This window comes from Lactuca serriola, chromosome 8 (genome assembly GCF_051521515.1).
Source record: "Lactuca serriola cultivar US96UC23 chromosome 8, Lser_US96UC23_V15, whole genome shotgun sequence".
In the NCBI taxonomy this organism is placed as follows: domain Eukaryota; kingdom Viridiplantae; phylum Streptophyta; class Magnoliopsida; order Asterales; family Asteraceae; genus Lactuca; species Lactuca serriola.
This window is the reverse complement of record NC_136415.1, coordinates 119,297,785-119,317,434: the sequence shown is the minus strand read 5'-3', so window position 1 is coordinate 119,317,434 and position 19,650 is coordinate 119,297,785. Positions and strand designations below refer to the sequence as shown.

The following is a 19,650-nucleotide window of genomic DNA, read 5'->3' as shown; positions in this document are numbered from 1 at the left end:
ATGCGGTCCATGTGCAATGTTGTAGCAACCTCCTTGGCGTTGGTGGTACCATCGATCCAAGGGCCTCAACCCACTCCTACTCTGTCTATCCTTATAAAGAGCACAATGAAATTTTTTTTAGCCAAAAAGAATTTGTAAGAATAGTTATGAATGTTCAAACTTCGGGAAAAAAATTGATTTTCGCAACCTGCATGCTGGTTAGATTTTCGCAGACAATAGACTGCAAAAATTATTTGTCTATTTTAAATGTTTTTCTTATTTTTAGTTATTCTATAAAAAATAAACATTAGAAAAATGGCTTTTAATCTTTTATAGTCTTTGATATTTATGTCCCTTTCCCAAATAAATATTTATGATTATGGTTTATGAAACACTCACACACCCTCTTTCTTTCTTTCTTTCTGCTCGCATCTCTTTCTCTCCTCAACCCCAAAACCATTAGAAAAAAACCATCTACAGATCTGTATTTCTCTCTCTACTCACCCCGGAGATAAACACATCCTTGAAGATTACTACCCACAAGTAGATGCTTTGTAGATGGAGTTGTGGGTTAAACCGGCCTCATCGTCTAGCCTATGTCAAGTTCGATCAACTGGACTCCTCATCTTCGTTGTGACAATGGCTATAATTTATATTTGAAATCAAGTGCCCAGAAGCCATTCGCAACCTACCCCTTTTAGTCTCTCTATGTGTATCGTTTAGTTTAATTGGTGTTTGATCACAGGAGCTGCATCGTAGTTTAATTGGATTGGTGCTTGATCACAAGAGATGAAGATGATGAACGACATCGAAGCTTTATTGGTAACTTTGTGTAGGTTTTAGATTAGGTTCCATCTGTTTTTATGGCTTTAGTCAATCTTCAAAACTTTTTAGTTATTAGGTTTGATTTGTTTTAGTGGGTTAGTCAACATTCAATGACTGATTTTTTTTTTCATCACCACTAAACTATACCCACCATTAATACCTCTTATTTTATAATTTTTAAATAAAAAATTACTGTAGAAAGAGATAGAAAAACTTAGAGAGAGATAGAGAGACAGAGGAAGAAATAATTTAATTGGAGTGGTGATTCATGGTATACACAACGATTCACCACGAACCACTATCCACCATTAAACACCTGGATGATGTTTGTGGTTAGTGGTCGTTGGCACATCAACCACTAATTAAATCCTTCGTGAAGGTCTTAATACATTAAGGAAATCATGGGTTTTGTTTGGTTTTCATTATTGGTTCCCCTGTTTTTGGTTTTTGTTCAGATAGATGATTATTTATTTATTTTATTTTTTGCAGTACGTGTAACTGTAAGCATCCGCTTTTGAGTTGAACGTTTGGACCTCCGTCAGCTGACCGGATTACCGGTTTTAGGTCTGGTTATCGGTTCCTTTGAGCTTTGATAGTGCAAATTTGGTCCGGTTTTTTTACAAGTTTGGTCCAGCCGGTTCTTGGTCTTGGATTTGAATTTTAAAAGCCTCAATATATTGAAATCTATGAAAATATTAAAATACATATATCTTATTTTTTCGAAAGTCAGATTAACATTAGATATTTTTCAACATAGAGTTTAGAGTTTGTACTTGAGTTTAAGTTGTAATTTCATCGGTTTTGGTTACATATTCAATAAGTTTCGGTCCCCGAAATAAGGATATCAAAGCTTAAAGATTTTCAGATTTTTAGTTTTTTAGCTTTTATTAGTATTTTGTAATCTATTGAATTTTTATAAGATGTATATCTCATTCAAAGTCGGATTGACATGAGAATGTAGTTTAGAGTTTGTGATTGAGTAAAATGATGTAATTTCGTCATTTTTGTTTCCTATTCATGAGTTACGGTCCCCCAAGTCAAAATATCAAAGCTGAAAGATTCTCAGCTTTTCAGCTACTGCTTCAACAACTTGTTCCATATACAACTAACATTGTATCGGTCCAACGGGTAAAAGAAGCGGAAAAACCAGAATCAATACACCTCCACAGGTCTAGTCCTGGGTCATCATGCACCTTTCCCTCAAATTGGTCCAATCCAAGAACCGGGTCCAAATGTCACCTCTATAGGAACTATAAAAAAATAAAAAATAAAAAAACTTCGTACGTTCTAAAAAAAATAAATAAATAAATAATGTAAGCACTTCTTCTTATTTAATGGATTAGCTTTAAGGTTTTGAAAACTTTTCATTGTTATAAATTGTTTTTTTTTTTATTTGTTCCAGCTGATGCAAAGCCCTAATGATGATATGTTGCTCAAGGAGGCCATCAAACCCGACCCGAGTGGAGGGAAGGTGACCAGGACGAATGACATTGCGGTACAAACGCAATACCTGTATGTCCGTGTAGTGAAAGCAAGGAATTTAGGTGCCAAGGATGATACTGCAGGTAGTTGTGACCCTTATGCTGAGGTTCGGCTGGGAAAGTATAAAGAAACAACTCGTCATTTTGAGAAGAATTTTGATCCTCAGTGGAACCAAGTGTTTGCTTTCACTAAAGACAGGATTAATAAGGCGTCTGTGGTTGAGGTCACTATAAAAGATAAAGATATGGTGCAGGATGATTTCATGGGGTGGGTATTATTTGATCTTACCGAGGTTCCAAAGAGCGCACCACTGGATAGTCCTCTAGCTCCTGTATGGTATAGACTGGAAGACAGGAAAGGGAACAAGTTGCAAGGATTTATTATGTTAGCTGTGTGGTGGGGTACTCAAGTTGATGAAGCTTTACGTGAAGCATGGCATGCAGATGATGATGGTGATGCTCTTGCAAATAATATCCGTTCAAAGGTGTATCTTTCTCCTACTCTATGGTATCTCAGAGTTAATGTGATTGAAGCCAAGGACTTGGTACCCGGTGATATAACTAAAACCCCTGAACTTGTTGTGAAAGCCACCCTTGGATTTCAGACTTCAAGGACTCGCGTATCCACAAGCAGGTCTATCGATCCTAAGTGGAATGAGGATTTGATGTTCGTAGCTGCAGAGCCATTTGAAGAGCCTCTGATATTGAGCGTGGAAGATAAGTCTGCCCCTTACAATAGTAAAGTATTTGGAATGTGTGCAATTCCTTTGCAGAATGTGGAACGAAGATTAGATGACAAAGCTATAAACAACACAAGGTGGTTTAATCTGGAGAAGGATAATGTTACCATTGATGTTGAAAACGAGAAGGAAGTGAAGCTTGCTAGCAGGCTTCATACGAGAATCTGCTTGGAAGGTGGTTATCATGTTCTTGATGAATCTACTCACTTCTGTAGTGATTTCAGGCCAACAGCAAAGAAGTTATGGAAGAAAAGCATTGGGGTTCTTGAAGTGGGAATCTTGGGTGCTAGTGGGTTATTACCAATGAAGAAGAAAGATGGAAGGGGAACAACAGATGCATATTGTGTGGCCAAGTATGGGAAAAAGTGGGTCAGAACAAAAACAGTAACAGACAGTCTTTCTCCAAAATGGAATGAGCAATGCACTTGGGAAGTTTTTGATCCGTGTACTGTTGTAACCATTGGTGTGTTTGATAACTGCCATTTGGCAGGTGGGGAGTATAAATCCGGAGGAGGGACTAAGGATTCAAATATCGGGAAAGTCAGAATTCGCCTTTCAACCATTGAAACGGACTGTATATACACTCATGCATACCCTCTTCTGGTTTTGCATCCATCTGGAGTTAAAAAAATGGGTGAGATTCATTTAGCTGTGAGGTTTACATGTTCTTCATTGCTAAACATGATGCATATGTACTCACAACCTTTGTTGCCCAAAATGCACAACATCCATCCATTGACAGTGAGTCAACTCGATATGTTGAGGCACAATGCGACTCAGATTGTGGCCATGCGGTTGTCCCGGGCTGAGCCGCCATTGAGGAAAGAGGTGGTGGAGTATATGCTTGACGTGGGGTCCCACTTGTTTAGCATAAGAAAAAGTAGAGCGAATTTCTTCAGAATTGTAGAAGTTTTAAGCGGTTTGATTGCAGCTATAAAATGGTTCGATGACATACGTAATTGGAAGAATCCAATCGCCACTGCTCTGGTTCACATCGTTTTCGTTATATTGGTCTTGTATCCGGTGTTTATTCTACCCTCTGTTTGCCTCTCTCTCCTTTCAGTTGGAGTTTGGAACCACAAATGGAGACCAAGGAGTCCTCCCCATGTGGACACTCGCCTCTCTTATGCAGATAATGCACACCTTGATGACCTAGATGAAGAGTTCGATACCTTTCCAACATCTCGTCCTGCTGATGTTGTAAGGATGAGATATGACCGTTTGAGGAGTGTTTGTGGAAGGCTTCAGACGGTTGCTGGTGATCTAGCAATACATGGAGAGAGGCTTCTGTCTTTACTCAGCTGGAGAGACACCAGAGCTACAACACTCTTCATAATATTCTGTTTGATTGCTGCTATTGTTCTCTATGCAAAACCTTTTTATGTTTTTGTCATTCAGACAGGCTTTACTGTGTTAAGCCACCCAAGGTTCCAGCACAACCTACCTCTCGTCCCACTCAACTTCTTTAGAAGATTGCCATCTAAATATGACTGCATGATATGAGAAAAAAGATATGCAACTTTCTGCTTCATTACAAACCTCTTGGTCTTTGCCCTACAAATATATATGGTGCAGAATCACAAGGGAGTTCCTTCAATTATTCTTCTCTCTCATGCATGTATGTAGCAGAAGAGTATTAATTGTTGGTCTGCCTTTTGGCTTGTAGTTTAAGTTTGTGTTTTTGTTTGAATCAATAAGTTGTTATTAGTATGTAGTAGCAATTATCTTAGACGTACAATAATTATGTTGGACTGACTTTTAAATGTGTGTGAATTGTGTAACAAGTTTGACATGTACTCTACAAAACATGCTTCTAAAAAGTAAATGGTGTGTCTTATAGTAATAAGTTTCACGACAGCTTTGAAATAGCACTAAAGTCCTTAACAAAGTGTCCATGCATGTCCCAACTCCCAACTACAACCGATTCCGTAATCAGAAACTTTTTCTTCTCCAAACTTGGTACTAAACTTGTCGCCGTGTAATGTTTTAAAACTTTTTTACAATTGTTAGAGAAAATTATTTAATGATGACCCAAATACAGAAGAATCACCCGTGAAGATTTTAAAAATAATCCAGACCATGTGAGAAAAAAAAGATCATAACTCATAAGGCTTTGAAAAGTAGCATGGGGAATGTAAGTTGTTTTTATATAATTTGAATTACATTCACGGAAAGCAAAAATAAGATATATTTGAATAATCCATACATTAATTATGTAATTTGTTTCTAGTTCTTATGCCAAATATTTTAATTAGGATTAAACTAATTTAGTATTGAAAAACTTTTTTAAAATCCAATATACCATATGATATTACTAAACTACCATTCTCAGATTATAACAATAGGATTAAACTTATTTAATTAGAATTGAAACCAATTTAATATTTAAAACTTTCAAGCCTTCAATGTCATTTTTTAAAGCTTTCCACCAACATGTATTCTAAATGTAATAACATGTAAATGAATAGACAAAAGTCATAAAACTACATTGTTTAATATAAATATTAATGTAAAATAAGTCTAGGAAAAACAAAATTCTTTTGATGTCAATGTTGGTTCAAATTGTTTGAAGTTGTTAACTTCATTAATCAAATATCAACATAATCCTATTCAACCAAATCGATACTCATATTTGTAATCGACAAGCCCTTTTCTTTTACGCAATGGATAAACACGCAAGTCTATAACCCTAGATTTTCCCAAACTCCAAAGAACATCTAGTGAATGAGACCAAAATGCATATAAACACTCCAAAGCATAAGAATCATAAATGTTGAATCTTTATAACTTATAAATTTGCAAAAGATGATTGACAACTTTAAAACTTCATTGTATTTTGTTTCTCTAGCCAAAAGACACATTCTCCTTCTTCAACTCAAGGCACTAGAACACCATAAAAGGGTGAGAGGAGGCTAGCTAAGGTTTACTTCTACGGTTCTCTGAAGGATCAAAGCAATAAATGAAAGAAACCCTAAGAGTTAGGGTCTTTAAATAGTGTCGAAGACCCGAGACCTAAGGTTTTTGAGTTTTGCGGTGGTGTGTCACACCTTTCAATTAAGACATGTCGCACCCAACACGTGCCATAGTAGACGCTCTACGTTCCAACTCAAAATCAACATTCTCAAATTCATAAAATTAATAGACTATAAAAAATTAGGTGTTACAAAATATGGGGTGTTAGATGGCCAAACGGCCCAAAACAATTTGGTTTTGGTCATTTTGAATGTGAAACACATGTTTTGCAAATAAAGCCTAGGAAATTAACGGGTGTCTAAAAAAATTCTTAATTTTTGTGTAACTTTTAAAAATACTTGATAAATTTAGTTAGATTTATTTGTTTTTCTCTCAAAAAATTATATAATCGAGTAATCGTCAAAAAAGTATATAACTAGGGTTGTGCATGGGTCGGTTTTGGAACCAAACCCAACCCAACCAATAAATGGTCAGTTTCTGGTTTTCAGAACTCAATAGGATCGGTTTCTGGTTGGTTCGGTTTCTCGGGTTCTAAGGTCGGTTTGCGCGGTTTTTCGGTTTCTTGGGTTCAACCCATACACTCACGGGTTCTGGGTTTAAACCAATTTTTCATAAATGAACATACAAGTTAAATACTTTAAAAAACACCAAATTTAAGTTAAATATTTCAAAAAACATGAATCTTACAGCAATTAGTCTATTACAAGCAAGGTTCTAAAAGGCGTGAGGCGTGGTGTGACGGCAAGGCCAAACCTTAAGCTTAACGAGTTATGGCGAGCCGTGACGTTTTTTAAGGCGTGATGTAAGGCGGCGATTTTGTATTCATTTATAATTATATTACCGCAGAAATATAAATTTATATCAAATATACATACTTTTGAGAAGTATTATATATCAACAACTAATAACAGAAAGTTAATAAAAAACAAAATACTTGTATGTCCGATTAGAAAAGATATAAAAAAAAGCAAAAAAAACGTGTTTCAAATGAAAAACACGCGCCATAACCCGCCATGGCACGCCATATCACGCCTTGGCACGCGCCACGCCTAACAGCAACGTTATGAAGCTTTTCGTAACGGCGACGCCGCGCCTTGGCGCCCGCCATGGCGCGCCTTTTAGAACCCTGATTACAAGTTACAACCAAAGCCCGAAATAGTCTATTACAACCAAAACACAATCAAGTATGGGTTGGATGGGTTGGTTTCTTGGGGTGGTTTGTCGGTTTTAAGTATGACTCAGTTTCTCGGGTTGGATGGGTCGGTTTATGGGTAAAAACCGAAACTGAACCCGATTTTTCGGTTTTTAAAAAATTCAAACCCTAACCTTCGATTTTGCTTCGGTTTCAGTTTTTTTGGTTTCGGTTTTAGTGGGTTTAGGCTTCTTGGTTTTTTGGTTTCTTGGTTGCTCTCACCCCTGTATATAACTATATAAGTAAAATAATTTGTATCGGGTTCGATCGTTTGGTTTGGTCTAACCGTGGTTACCGTAAGTGCAATTTCTGAAACAACAGAAATCAACCAGAAGGAAGAAAAAAGACCTTGGAAACTAGTGTAGCGATGGCGGAGGAAGATGATGATTACATGGGCGACCTCTCTCAGTTTCTACCTTCCGAATCCCAACCCTCTCCAAATCCTCCCGCCCAAAAGGTGAGCCATACAATATATAGTATTTGATTTTACATATCAAATGAATATTTGTCAAAACCCTAGCTTTTCAATTTGTATCAGGTTCCTAACATCAATGGTGGTAATAAAGCAACTTCTTTACAATCTTCGAAGAAGAGACCGAAAACTCGAAATTGGCAAGAACAAAGAAAGCTCAAGCGAGAAATCAAGCAAGTGGAAGAGGATGAACGAACCCTAGCTAGCCTAGAATCAGCCATCCCCCAATCCAACATCGGTTTCAAGATGTTGAAGCAGATGGGTTACACTCCTGGGTCTGGTTTGGGTGGTTCGGGTCGGGCGGAGCCTGTGGGGCTGGAGATTCGGAGGTCGAGAGCTGGAATTGGGCGTGAGGATCCGATAAAGGAGAAACTGAGGAAAGATGAAGAGATGCTTTGGGAGAAGCGGAAGAAAGAGGAGGAATTAATGGCGGATTTTGGGTGTAGGGTTAAGGAGAGGTGGCGGAATAAGAGGGTGGTCGTGAATTTTCACAAGGCTAAAGGGGTGTTGGATCAATTGGAGAACAAAGAGGTTGTGGAGGTAGAGAAGAAAGATGATGATGATGAAAAAGACGATGAAGATGATGAAGAGGAGGAAGTGATCACAGAAGAGGTAAATAAAATGGTTGCATTTCTTTGATTCTGACATACACATTATTACATCAATGATTTTATTTGAATTCAATTCCATTTGTCAGTTGATTCATAGAAATCAGTTCTTGGTTTTTAGACTTTTGTTATTAAGTTGTCATTTTAAACTCTGTAATTATGCAGGATCTGCACGAAGTATTAATGAAGCTGAGGGATGATTTTAGTTACTGTCTGTTTTGCGGATGTCAGGTGTGTTGTTGTTTTATGCTTTGTAGTTTAAGCATTTGTTTCTTGTTCCCAATTGTTTGTTTGACTTTAGTTGACTCTTTTCCAGTATGAATCAATGGAAGCACTCTTGGCTAACTGTCCTGGCATAAATGAAGATGATCACTAGCACTTGTAGAGATAGTGGAAGATTTTTGCATTTAGGTATAATGAACAAGAGATTCATGATTGTAATTAACATTCTGATAAGTTCATTGAAGAAGGTACTTTTTTTATATATGATCATAGACAAGGATAGTTGCATTTTATGTATTATGTGGGATGAATGGTGTTTAAGGAAGAGGCCAATTTGCCTGAAAAGCCCTAGATGCTTAATCTAACTGTAGAAATCCTTATGGTTGTATAGCTTGTTAAAGGAATGACATGGTATTTGTTATTTTGTGATATAATTTTGATGACATTTCTATAATGTTGCAAATGGATATCAAGAATAGGTTTTCCTCCTTTGAAACAATAGATTTGACTCCTTTTTTTTTTTTTTTTTTTTTTTTTTAATCTCTGTTTGGTGATATGAGTGTAAAAAGGTATTCTTATCTAACTTCAGATTAGTAGTTGATGTTTGTTAGAATGAAAAATCAAACGAATTAGATAAAGGATCACATTTAAATAAATAAATAAAAATAAATAAATAAAAATCTGTTTCAGATAAGCCTGTAAAAAGTGTTCGAATTTACTCCAACAAAAAAGATGTATTATTATATGTGGTTTTAAAATATATAAATATATTCAGGATAAAAATCCGATTTTGCGAAGCAGTTAAAAAAATGGTAACCTTTATGAAATCGGGTTACAAAGGTTTGTCTATAAAAAAGCCCAATGTTTTAAAATCTGAGTTTTTAGTTGACTCGGTGTGATGACCGGTTCACGGGTCAACCCGGTTTTTGGTCTTTTTCTATTTTTCTATATTTTTACTTTCCTTTATAATGCATAAACATATAAACCAATAATTTGATGTCTACAAAGTTTAAACATTGAAGAAACCGCAAACGGCTCGTTGTTTTGACGTTCACTATTTGTATCCAACTATCCAAGCCCTATTAAAACGGGTCAATCCGGTTTTAACCGGTTCAACAATAAGCTGTCGAACCGTGGTTTAGGGGAAACCCGTCCGGTTCGATCCAGTCCGTATTTTTACAAAAAATCATTCTCAATTGACTCGCCTTCTACCCCGGGTCACGGTCCAACTGGTTGAACCGGTCGGGTCGACCCGGGTTTTAAAACATTGAAAAAGCCACTTGGTTTACTTTTCGATTTTATAATTTTTCCGCTTTCATTGCATGCCAATTTTTCGCAATAACTTGTGAAAAATCAAAGCTTCATTTTTGCATAAATATGGAGAAAGGTTTTTAAGTTTTGCACTAATATACACTACATTAGTTGTTGGTTATTAGCTTCAAATTTAAAGAGATGTTTGAGATTGTTTTCCAAAACAACTTATTTGCTTATTGGTTTTTTGAAAAACTAATAAATTAAAAAAAATGTTTGGCAAACTCGAAAGTACTTTTCATAATAATTTTCTATTACCAAAAGGCTTTTGGCCTAACGGTATATAATGATCATCTCATATAAGAGGTCATCGGTTCAAGTCTCTTAGAGTGGTGGGTGTGGGCGACGCCCACACGCGTTATTAGGAGAAAAAACAAGGAAACGCCGTTACTAAATGTTATGGTGGTAACGGGAAGCAACGAGAATGCCTTTAACACGCAATAACGGGGGGGAGGGGCGGTGTTCATTGGCGTTATCACGTGTTACTACGCACAATAACGGGAGTGGGCAACAGTAGCCTTAGGAGACATACATGGTATTTAAAAGTAGGTTTAGATAGTTTGCCATTCAAAAAAAATATAGTTTTTCTATTATCTTCAAAAAAACATTTTTCTATAAGCATGTATGACTTGACTTTTTGAAAATGATTATGACATTTTAATAAAAATAGCTTCAAAAAAACATTTTTTAAACAAAATACTTTTTAACTTATTAATTTATTGGTTTTTTCACAAAAAGCTAATCCAAACTTTTTAAAAAACAATTTTAAAGTTCAAAAAACATTCTCAAACACCTCTAAATTGAATTAGATGGTATAGTGGCTTTTTATCATTACGTTACTTAGTAGACTATTAGAAAACGAAATAACATTTCCACTTAGAAATTAATCATCTATATATTGTACAAATTAGTAAAATATATATTTGATATAGATGAATAAAATCCTTTTAAGTGGAAATATTACTTCGCAAAAATATACATCACTTGTAAAGAAAACCGGAAATAAGTGGGATTAGAAAAAAGCTATAACCAAGCCAACATTTGAATACACTATAAAAACAGTTATCTCCCGTTGGTAGAATGCTAGAATCAATGTACTAATAATGAATTCAAACGATTCACAATTCCCATCCCTAAATCCATAAAATATGAACATATCAAATCCTTCTGCACAATACAAAATAAACAGTCATAAAACCCTAAAAAAAACTAACAAACTAAAAATAAACATAGTCATAAAACCCTAAGAAAACCTAACAAACTAAAAAAAAATCAAGCACAAACTGCCTCCACAACTAATCTCTTTCTAACACCATGATCGCAATTCGTTGATCCAAATACTCCTTCATTTGCTTCAATCGAACATACTTCTTTTCCAACACATTCCTGCAAGATTCAGTGACATTAGTATCAATTCAAAACAACAAAACAAGTAGATCATATAAATTACTTCCACATACCTTCTGAATTACAGAGATCACGTCATTTTTCGCTTGACAACTTCCTTTCCTAAACGACCCACAGCTTCCTTTCACATCACCAAACGAAGCAAATCGAATAGAAGAAATCGATCGATTTTGGCACGAAATCTCCATCGTCTTGTTCTCATACGCATTACCACATGTCCTCCCAACCCTAACTGTCTGGAAATTCACCGACATTGGATTGCCTCCGTATTCTTCAAAAAGGACCAATTCATTCTCACCATTCACCAAAAACGATCGAGGAACATGGTACCTAAATCGAGAATTTCAAACAATTTAGCCTCAAAACAAACCCAACCTAAACCCCAATTATACCCTAGAAATCTTACCATTTTTGCGTAGGTTTACCGCAATTTGTTACGCATTTGGTATTATTATATGGCCCACGATAATCACAAGCTTCATTCGAGCAACCGGTTTGTTGAGCGATGTAGCTCGGCCAGTATCTTCCGATGTTGTTCCCGTTAACCCAAGCGACGCCTTTACCTAATCCTTCCAGATCCAATGACACAGGTTCGTTTCCTAATGGAGCCTTGAATGTTGTCTGATTACAAACAATTAACAGAGATTTCATTAATCAAAACCATTAACAAAAACAGATTTTGGTTTGATTATTGATTCCATAAATACCTTGTACCAAATCATCCTTTGAGAAATAGGAAGATGATCAACTCGCCATTCGGATGTATTTCCAGAAAAGAATTTGTTGTCAAATCCATCCAATCCAACTTTGTAATACCATTTTTTGGTTGATAAGTCTTTGATTATCGTCTCGTCTCCTTTCTTTCCTATAATTTGGACTGGACCAGGGACTCCTGTTTGAATCAAATCGAATTTTGGCCCATAATTCTGCACAAAATGTCAACGAATATTACTATAAAACTGAAATTATCTTTGATTCGGTCTATTACAAAATTATTGAAAATTACCTGCAACCCGATTGTGGCACTGAGTAGAATGATCTTATTAGGACCAGGGTTCAACTTGATTTTCTTCTCAAACACATAATTAAAAACACCATATGTAGCACTTTGGTCACTAAGATACTCGCCATTTACATATACATGAAGAACTTGACCAGTAGCGTTGACTCTCAGACTCATATCATCGCTCCATACGGGGTCGTTTTTAGTAAGGTAGAAACTATGCATAGAATTACAAAACTTGGTTAGAATATGATAAATTTTAAAAACTTTGTTAAATTTAAATAAGAAGAGTTAAAATTATTACTTTGTCATGTACCACAAGTAATCACTGACATCATTTGCAACTTTCTGATCAATAAGTTTCTTGGCACTAACTCTACCAGTGCCTCTAAGGGCTAAATCGTCAATTAACTCCGGCCTCCATACCCATTTTAATGCTTCGGGTTCACTTTCTGCTTCGTTACATTGCTTTTTCATGACCCAACTTTCAGTATTTACCTATCAAGAAATTAACCATTTTTCAATAATAAATAAATATATGAATGTATTCGGGTTTTATTTGAATTTTTATTCTTACCTTAGCAGTGTTGTAAATTTCTTGTTTACAGTTACGAAGTATGCTAACGGACCAAGCAGGGATATTGTAGTGGTTTCCTTCGTAAACAATATCAGCATCTGTTGTAGTGTTGGCATTGACAAAGAAGCAACTTTGTCCATTTGTTGTCGCATATATTGTGCCCTTATAATATCAAAAGATTAATATAATTAGTGATTATTTAAGTATAAATGAAACGAAAAAAAAAAAGAATTACCGAAACTGAATTGCCAAAATTAATGTTTGTAATATTTCCATGTGTAAGAATGTTTTCCATTGAATGAAGAACATCATGAAGCTCCTTCAAATGCCCGTATTTTGGTTGATTCAAGTTACCTATATAACAATATAAATATAAAAAAGTTAAAGTTAAAAACATTAATATTCTTTATTATATAAATAATATTGAAAATGATTTAAAAATTTTAATTACCATATTCGTCAAGTGGTGCATCATAATCATATGAAGTGGTAATATATGGACCTCCGGCAGTTCTACCAAAATTGGTGCCTCCATGGTACTGATTTAAAACACATTATTATCGTTCATATAGTAAAAATAAATATTTTGGGAAATAATTTTTTTTAATAATTAAATACCATATAATAGTTTTGGAAAGTGCCACCACTTTGGAAAAACCTTGCAACAGCAAAAGCCACATCTTCAGCTGTTCTCTTCGGGTCTAAACCTCCCCAGTTTTTAAACCTAAATTCAAAGAAAAGTAATTTAATTACCATTAAATTTATGTAAATAATAAATAATTTTAATAAAACAAAGTATATGAAAAGAATTAAAGAACTATATGAAAAGAACTACCAACCATCCAGTCCAATTCTCAGTCCACATCTTTGGGCTGTTATCACAATACCATCCATTACAAGTATTTATCTACCATAAAACAAAAATTAAAACACCAGTTTTTAATCAAAATAATTATTTTACAAAACTCTAATAATAATATTAATTTCTTAAAAAATATTACCATTGGTTGTGGAGCATCTGGCTGTTGACACATAATCCAAGGAACTCCAATATCAAGTGAATTAGCCATATTCGCACACCAGTCAATATAAGCTTTCCCCGCAGCTCCATATGATGAAATTACATTTCCATATTCATTCTCAATCTGTTTTTTGTTTATAAAAATAATGTTTCATTTTCTTCTTTAAATAGTAAATACTTAAAAAATAATAATAATAATACTAAGAAAAAACAGAAAAATAAACCTGAGCAAGAATAATGGGTCCTCCCTGGGCAGCAAAAAGGTTCTCTTCTTTAACCATATTCACAATCTTTGTAGTAAAATTTTGCATCTCATTCTAATAAAAATATAACATATTAATTATATAATAAATGTATTATTGACTCATTATAATATTTTTAATGAAATAAATATACAGAAAAAAACAATGATATATACCATGAAGACGGTATTCGCAGTACGAAGCTCAATTCCAGGCATGTTATGCAACCACACAGGAAGGCCTCTATAATTTTTTATGAAACAAAATAATATAGTTGATAAAAGTTATATATTATTGTATGAAATAATTAATAAAAGGTGATATAAATTGAAAGGAAATGAAAGTATATACCCATAATTCCATTCAGCACAAACATATGGGCCAATACGAAGAACAGCATAAAGTCCTTCATTTTGAATGGTTTTAATAAACCTTATAAGATCCAAATTACCAGAAAAATCATATTTCCGAGGAAGAGGCTCATGAGCATTCCAAAAAACATAAGTTTCAATAGCATCAACACCTCCCTCCTTCGCTTTTCTAATCAAATCAGGCCACATCTAACGAAACAAACACAAGAAACAGTAGTCAATAAATACATAGTTTTTTCAGCAACATTTTAGTAGATATAAATTTTTTGTGTCTCCAGTATTACCTCAGCAGTGCTACGAGGGTAGTGAATAGAACCAGAAATGATGATACGACGTTGGCCATCAATGGTAATGGCTCGACCATCATGAGAGACTTCAGTGGCATTAATGGTATTGAAGAAACACAAGAGAAGAACCAAGCAAAGCTTAAGGAAACAATGAAACTTGAAAGAAGTCATCGATCGTTCATAATCAAAATGATGGTGTTCTCCTTTGTATTTATACAGATGAAAGTAGAGTCAAATATCGTTGCGGATTATGAGAATATCTAGGGATTTTCTTTTGACTAAGTTGGATAAAATTTGGATAATTATCTTTTAGTTCTTATCTAATACAACGTTTTTGTGGGTTGAGTTGGCATCATAACCCCCTCTATTGTGGACTTATCTTGATACGATCTTTATTGGATAACAACATTTTGTCTTCATAATTAAACTGGAAATACAGATAAATACATATATTTTGGTTACAAAGTTTTATGATTTAATGTTTGTAATTCTATATCTAACATTTTGATTATTTTGTTTCGAGTTTTTTGACAATTTTCTACTTGAATTCATTCAACTCTTAATAGAAACTAGTGGATCCTATAAAATTATTTTGTTTTAGAGCAAAATTAACGTTTAACAAAAGCGTTAAAACGATAAGACATTTGATTACTCAAGATAACAGCTTGGAAGTAAATTATCTGAACGGTTGGACTACAAATCCGTTCTATAATAAGATTTGAAAACATCAATGGATAGAGAAATTATCTATGAAACTATGAAAGGCTAAGCATTTTTTTTATTTTCCTGGAAAATCTCTTTATTGATTTTTTTTTTCCTTATAAACCCTTTATACTTAGTTATATATTCGTAAAAGCCATCTTATAGTTTAATTAAGTTAACACAACCTCATATTGTCTTGACTGAATTTTAAAAACTTAAAAAGTCAACAATTCCTTAATTGTTTTCTTTTTTTTTTTTTTTTTTGAAAAGTTAGCAAAACAACCAGTTTGGTCAAACATATAAAAGATGAAAAAGTGCGTTTGCCGGGAGTCGAACCCGGGTCTATTGCTTGGAAGGCAATTATCCTAACCGTTGGACTACAAACGCTACTTGTTTGATACTTTTCTAGTACTTATATATCAAAAAACTGCATAAGCTACAAAAGGCTTCATATTTTTCTCTTTTTCATGAAAAATCCATTACTGAATTTGTTTTATGATAACTATTTCAAATTTTTGTTAGTTTTCCATAAATAAAATTATCTTAATCAATGATTACAGATGAAAAAAAAAAATCAAATCATAACTGAAATTATATATTTCAACTGTAAGAGTAAGACCTCAAGACTCAAATTGAAATAATTCAACAAACAATTTTCTTGTAAGAACTTGTCAAATTCGAAGAAGTTAATTTTGAAATATCAAAATAACATCACATCCAAACATTCGCCCAAACTCCATCCATCAACTCAACTCTTTTACCAAACCTACAAATCAATTTCCCATTAAAGATATACAACCGAATTCACTATCATCATCCATACAGCCTATTATACTAAATTTACTAAATATAAATTTGAGCTTAAATTTCCAAAGGAAGTACACATCAAGACAATATATACAATTTAAATATCATAGAAATTTAACTACATATATTCTCATAACCCAACACTTCAAAAATAAAAAGAGCTATTTGGCTTTTATAAGTGATGAGCTATTATTACTTACTATCACCAACATCTATCATTCATTACTTAGTGCCATAGTACGCATACCCCCCTGTTGGTGTTATCAAAGAATTCCCCACATTTTCCTTCCTTAAAAAATACTGTGAATATCCAATCTGAGTTTGGATTGGATACTCAGCGGTTGCAGCCTGTGGGCCCGAACCAGGATAGGCTGCAATCGCCTGAGAAGGGAAACCGTAACCGCCACTCAAATGTGTCTTTCCCGGTTGTCCATATCCAACCATCTGAATCGGAACCATTGTTCCTCCAGGTAGTATTTGTGTCTGGACAATTTTGCCCTTCTGGTTATCAGCAAGCTTCACAGTTATATATCGACCCTGCATCAAGCAAGTCATACATATATGTCAACAAAGACATTTCCCATTTTTTGGACTGAATGAACTGTCTGAATGAGAGTAATAAATGACCACTTTACCCCTAACATCTTTTGAGGGTTATCAATAGCCTTCTTGGCAGCCTCTACAGTCTTGTAAGTAATGAACCCGAAACCACTTTGAGATTAAAAAAAAAACATGCAAAAATACCACGATTTTTTTTCAGATGCCATATCATTAATAAATGAATTAATGAATCCTTTTTTTTTCACATAACTTACCGTGATTTGTTTGTGTCTTTATCATATGCAACTGAACCTTCTTCTATCTCACCATGTTTTTTAAAAAACAAAAGCAGCATCTCACTTGTTATTTCAGGGGACAAACCACCAATATAAAGCTTCCTTTGTGCTTGATCAGTAGTAATAGTAGTAGTATTACTACTACCTATTGTACTTATGCCTTCACATGCTAAAGTGCAAACAGCCATACGCCCCTAAAATAGAAATATTCAAGCATCAGTTATCATAATCATGAAACTCATCAAAAGACACACAAACAACACTTACATCGATGAGTTTACTAGGTGCTTCTAGAGCTTTTCGGGTTGAATCTATATATTTATATGTAATAAAACCATACCCACGTGATTTTCCACTTGCTTTATCAACTATAACAGCACCCTCTTCGATTTCACCATGTTCTTTAAACGCCTGAATGTAATCATTAACCTTGTTATCTTATACTGCTAGAATGTATACATACGTCAAAATGCAGTTAGGTCAAACAACTCACAGAAGGACAAAAACAAGCATTGACAATGCACTCACAGCATACAAGGTTTCTGTGGTGGTATTCCAGGCTAAGCCACGAACAAATAGCTTTCGATTTGCTGGATCTGCACTTGCAACACTTTTAATTTCTTCAGAAATAGAAGGGTATTGGCATCCTCTTCATGACAAACAAGCACACATCGCATAGTCATTTCACAGTTCAATTGAAAAGGGCTCTTGATGTAGCCAAGAAACAAAGCGTTTATGGAATGATCAAGCATACATGAAAAATTGAAAATGAAATGAATTGTAGACAACAATAAAAGGTTCACTTCTGTATGAAGATCATGATATTCCTTTTTCATGTTTTGAAAACCAAACGTCCTAACTTGCAGAATATCTATTAGATGAAATGAAAGAGGTTAGGTATTAAATTCTCAGAATTCAAATAAACCAGGATGCTGAAACTTAAAACAGATAAGATACAGAAATCCATGGGAAGTATTTATGTGGGAAGTTATGAATTAGAAACGTACAGCTTTGATAAGAGATCAACCAACTGAGTTTTGGAGAGTGGGTCTAACAGAGAACGCAACTGATCCTCCGACGTATTGGAAGTAATTTCGCCATTCGCGTTCTGCTCAAGCTTTCTCTTTTTAATTTCCTCCATCTCCCTCCCCTCTCTGTGTCAATCTCGAGGGTCAAAATTAGGGTTCCTGTACATTAGATATAGAAATGGATATTTGGTCTCTTTATGTACTTATGAAATAGTTGAGGGTTAATTTTGTAATTTACCATTCGGTTTGTTAGAAGTCTGTATATAAATGGTAGAGCTGTAATTCATTTCAACCTAATGAAAAGATTCTATCTCTTTCTCTCCTAATATGGTATCAGAGCTTCCGATTCTAATTTCATATTTTGATTGCATCTTTGTTCATTTTTCTTTCTCAATCTTGTTTTCAATCATACTTTCTTTCTGTTCTTCGTTGATTGTGTTATTTCATCATGTCAACCAATTCTCGTTCTAGTTCTAGATCTATTCTATCTCCCATGGATGATAGAACACATCCATACTATCTTTCACCATTCCGATAGTCCCAGGTTTGTTCTCGTTTCATAATTGCTTACTGGCGAGTATTACAATTCATGGAGCCAAGCAATGTAGATCGCATTATCTTTGAAGAAAAAGATTGGATTTATCGACGGAACTCTTTCAAAGCCAAGCTCGTCTGAAGTTTCTAATTTCAATGCATGGATGCATAACAACAAATTGGTAATTTCTTAGATTTTAAACTCAATTTCCAATGAATTTTCAGCCAGTATCATGTTTACTAAAAGTGCTTTTGTAATCTGGAACGATTTGAAAGATCGTTTCTAGCAAAGTAATGGACCAAGAATTTTTCAAATTCGAAGAGAATTATCGAATCTTAGTCAGAATCAAGATTATATCGCTACTTCACAATACTCAAAACGATTACAGATGAACTGCTCAATTCAGACCTAATGGTACCTGTAACAAATGTGATTGTGGTGATGTTGAGAAAATCAAGTAGTATTTTCACAATGACCAGATAATGAATTTCTTAATGGGATTGAATAATTCATTCTCCCAAACCAGAGGTCGGATCTTGCTTATGGATCCTTTGCCTTCCATTAATCGGACTTTTTCTCTAATTGTTCAAGGAGAGAAACAAAAATCTATTCACAGTGATGTACATCATTCAATAGTTTTTGTTGCTAAAGCTTCAACTCAAAATCGTGGCAAACCTCAAAACAACTTCAAGAATAACAATCATGACAGGCCTTTCTGCACTCATTGCAAGTTGCAAGGTCACATGATTGATAAATGTCACAAGCTCCACATATATCCTCTTGGTTATAAATCTAAAAGCAGGGTTGTTGCAGCTGCTTCTCATGATGATCCAAATGTTCAAATGTCATCCATCAACAATGATTTGTCCAAAATGTTCAAAGGGGCTTCTCAAGAACAATGCCAACAAATCATGTCAGCTCTCTCCAATCATATGATATCTGTTAATCCAAATGAGGAAACAACTATCGGTAATGTTATTCCATTTCTATTAGTTCAGGGCAAAAATCATAGAAATGGATAATTGATTAAG

The 19,650-nt window shown here is 34.5% G+C and overlaps 4 protein-coding genes and 1 non-coding gene across 6 annotated transcripts; 2 read left to right on the top strand and 3 right to left on the bottom strand.

Moving 5' to 3' along the window:
* The first annotated feature begins 364 nt into the window (after positions 1-364).
* Positions 365-4,871, top strand: LOC145065585 (FT-interacting protein 3-like). The gene is made up of 2 exons (XM_079012617.1): positions 365-801; positions 2,207-4,871. The coding sequence occupies exons 1-2, from the start codon at positions 769-771 to the stop codon at positions 4,526-4,528; spliced, it is 2,355 nt and encodes a 784-aa protein (XP_078868743.1). The 5' UTR covers positions 365-768; the 3' UTR covers positions 4,529-4,871.
* A 2,574-nt stretch (positions 4,872-7,445) lies between these two features.
* On the top strand, positions 7,446-8,926 carry LOC145070975 (D111/G-patch domain-containing protein). Its single transcript, XM_079017925.1, has 4 exons — positions 7,446-7,647; positions 7,729-8,274; positions 8,436-8,501; positions 8,587-8,926. Exons 1-4 carry the CDS (start codon positions 7,558-7,560, stop codon positions 8,644-8,646), a joined length of 762 nt encoding a protein of 253 aa, XP_078874051.1. The 5' UTR covers positions 7,446-7,557; the 3' UTR covers positions 8,647-8,926.
* A 1,949-nt stretch (positions 8,927-10,875) lies between these two features.
* Positions 10,876-14,839, bottom strand: LOC145065955 (beta-galactosidase-like). Its single transcript, XM_079013077.1, has 16 exons — positions 14,709-14,839; positions 14,405-14,613; positions 14,230-14,296; positions 14,036-14,128; positions 13,792-13,935; positions 13,630-13,697; positions 13,409-13,514; positions 13,242-13,329; positions 13,026-13,144; positions 12,791-12,952; positions 12,518-12,711; positions 12,217-12,430; positions 11,918-12,136; positions 11,617-11,831; positions 11,264-11,540; positions 10,876-11,189 (listed from the first exon to the last, which is right to left on the bottom strand). The coding sequence occupies exons 2-16, from the start codon at positions 14,611-14,613 to the stop codon at positions 11,076-11,078; spliced, it is 2,289 nt and encodes a 762-aa protein (XP_078869203.1). The 5' UTR covers positions 14,709-14,839; the 3' UTR covers positions 10,876-11,075.
* Positions 14,840-15,728: 889 nt separating this feature from the next.
* Positions 15,729-15,800, bottom strand: TRNAG-UCC (transfer RNA glycine (anticodon UCC)). Its single transcript has one exon. It is a non-coding gene; the product is annotated as a tRNA-Gly (tRNA).
* A 479-nt stretch (positions 15,801-16,279) lies between these two features.
* Positions 16,280-18,254, bottom strand: LOC145065956 (UBP1-associated protein 2C-like). Of its 2 annotated transcripts, none has more exons than XM_079013079.1 (6): positions 18,064-18,254; positions 17,550-17,652; positions 17,324-17,467; positions 17,036-17,250; positions 16,856-16,931; positions 16,280-16,757 (listed from the first exon to the last, which is right to left on the bottom strand). In XM_079013079.1, exons 1-6 carry the CDS (start codon positions 18,195-18,197, stop codon positions 16,443-16,445), a joined length of 987 nt encoding a protein of 328 aa, XP_078869205.1. In that variant the 5' UTR covers positions 18,198-18,254; the 3' UTR covers positions 16,280-16,442. The 2 variants fall into 2 exon arrangements, with proteins under 2 accessions (XP_078869205.1, XP_078869204.1); XM_079013078.1 differs by having other exon boundaries at positions 17,585-17,705; positions 18,064-18,252.
* Positions 18,255-19,650: the final 1,396 nt, after the last annotated feature.

What these genes read in the sequence shown, in the direction of transcription:
- LOC145065955 (XM_079013077.1), bottom strand. Translation starts at nt 14,613, where the DNA reads ATGTGGCCTGATTTGATTAGAAAAGCGAAGGAGGGAGGTGTTGATGCT. An exon ending in GTGCCACAATCGGGTTGCAG is followed by an intron (nt 12,137 to 12,216) that starts GTAATTTTCAAT and finishes CATTTTGTGCAG; the next exon opens with AATTATGGGCCAAAATTCGA. An exon ending in AAAGGATGATTTGGTACAAG is followed by an intron (nt 11,832 to 11,917) that starts GTATTTATGGAA and finishes GTTTGTAATCAG; the next exon opens with ACAACATTCAAGGCTCCATT.
- LOC145065956 (XM_079013078.1), bottom strand. Translation starts at nt 18,197, where the DNA reads ATGGAGGAAATTAAAAAGAGAAAGCTTGAGCAGAACGCGAATGGCGAA. An exon ending in CCACAGAAACCTTGTATGCT is followed by an intron (nt 17,468 to 17,584) that starts GTGAGTGCATTG and finishes GATTACATTCAG; the next exon opens with GCGTTTAAAGAACATGGTGA. An exon ending in CACCTAGTAAACTCATCGAT is followed by an intron (nt 17,251 to 17,323) that starts GTAAGTGTTGTT and finishes TTTCTATTTTAG; the next exon opens with GGGCGTATGGCTGTTTGCAC.
- LOC145065585 (XM_079012617.1), top strand. Translation starts at nt 769, where the DNA reads ATGAAGATGATGAACGACATCGAAGCTTTATTG. An exon ending in ACGACATCGAAGCTTTATTG is followed by an intron (nt 802 to 2,206) that starts GTAACTTTGTGT and finishes TATTTGTTCCAG; the next exon opens with CTGATGCAAAGCCCTAATGA.
- LOC145070975 (XM_079017925.1), top strand. Translation starts at nt 7,558, where the DNA reads ATGGCGGAGGAAGATGATGATTACATGGGCGACCTCTCTCAGTTTCTA. An exon ending in CAAATCCTCCCGCCCAAAAG is followed by an intron (nt 7,648 to 7,728) that starts GTGAGCCATACA and finishes AATTTGTATCAG; the next exon opens with GTTCCTAACATCAATGGTGG. An exon ending in AGGAAGTGATCACAGAAGAG is followed by an intron (nt 8,275 to 8,435) that starts GTAAATAAAATG and finishes GTAATTATGCAG; the next exon opens with GATCTGCACGAAGTATTAAT.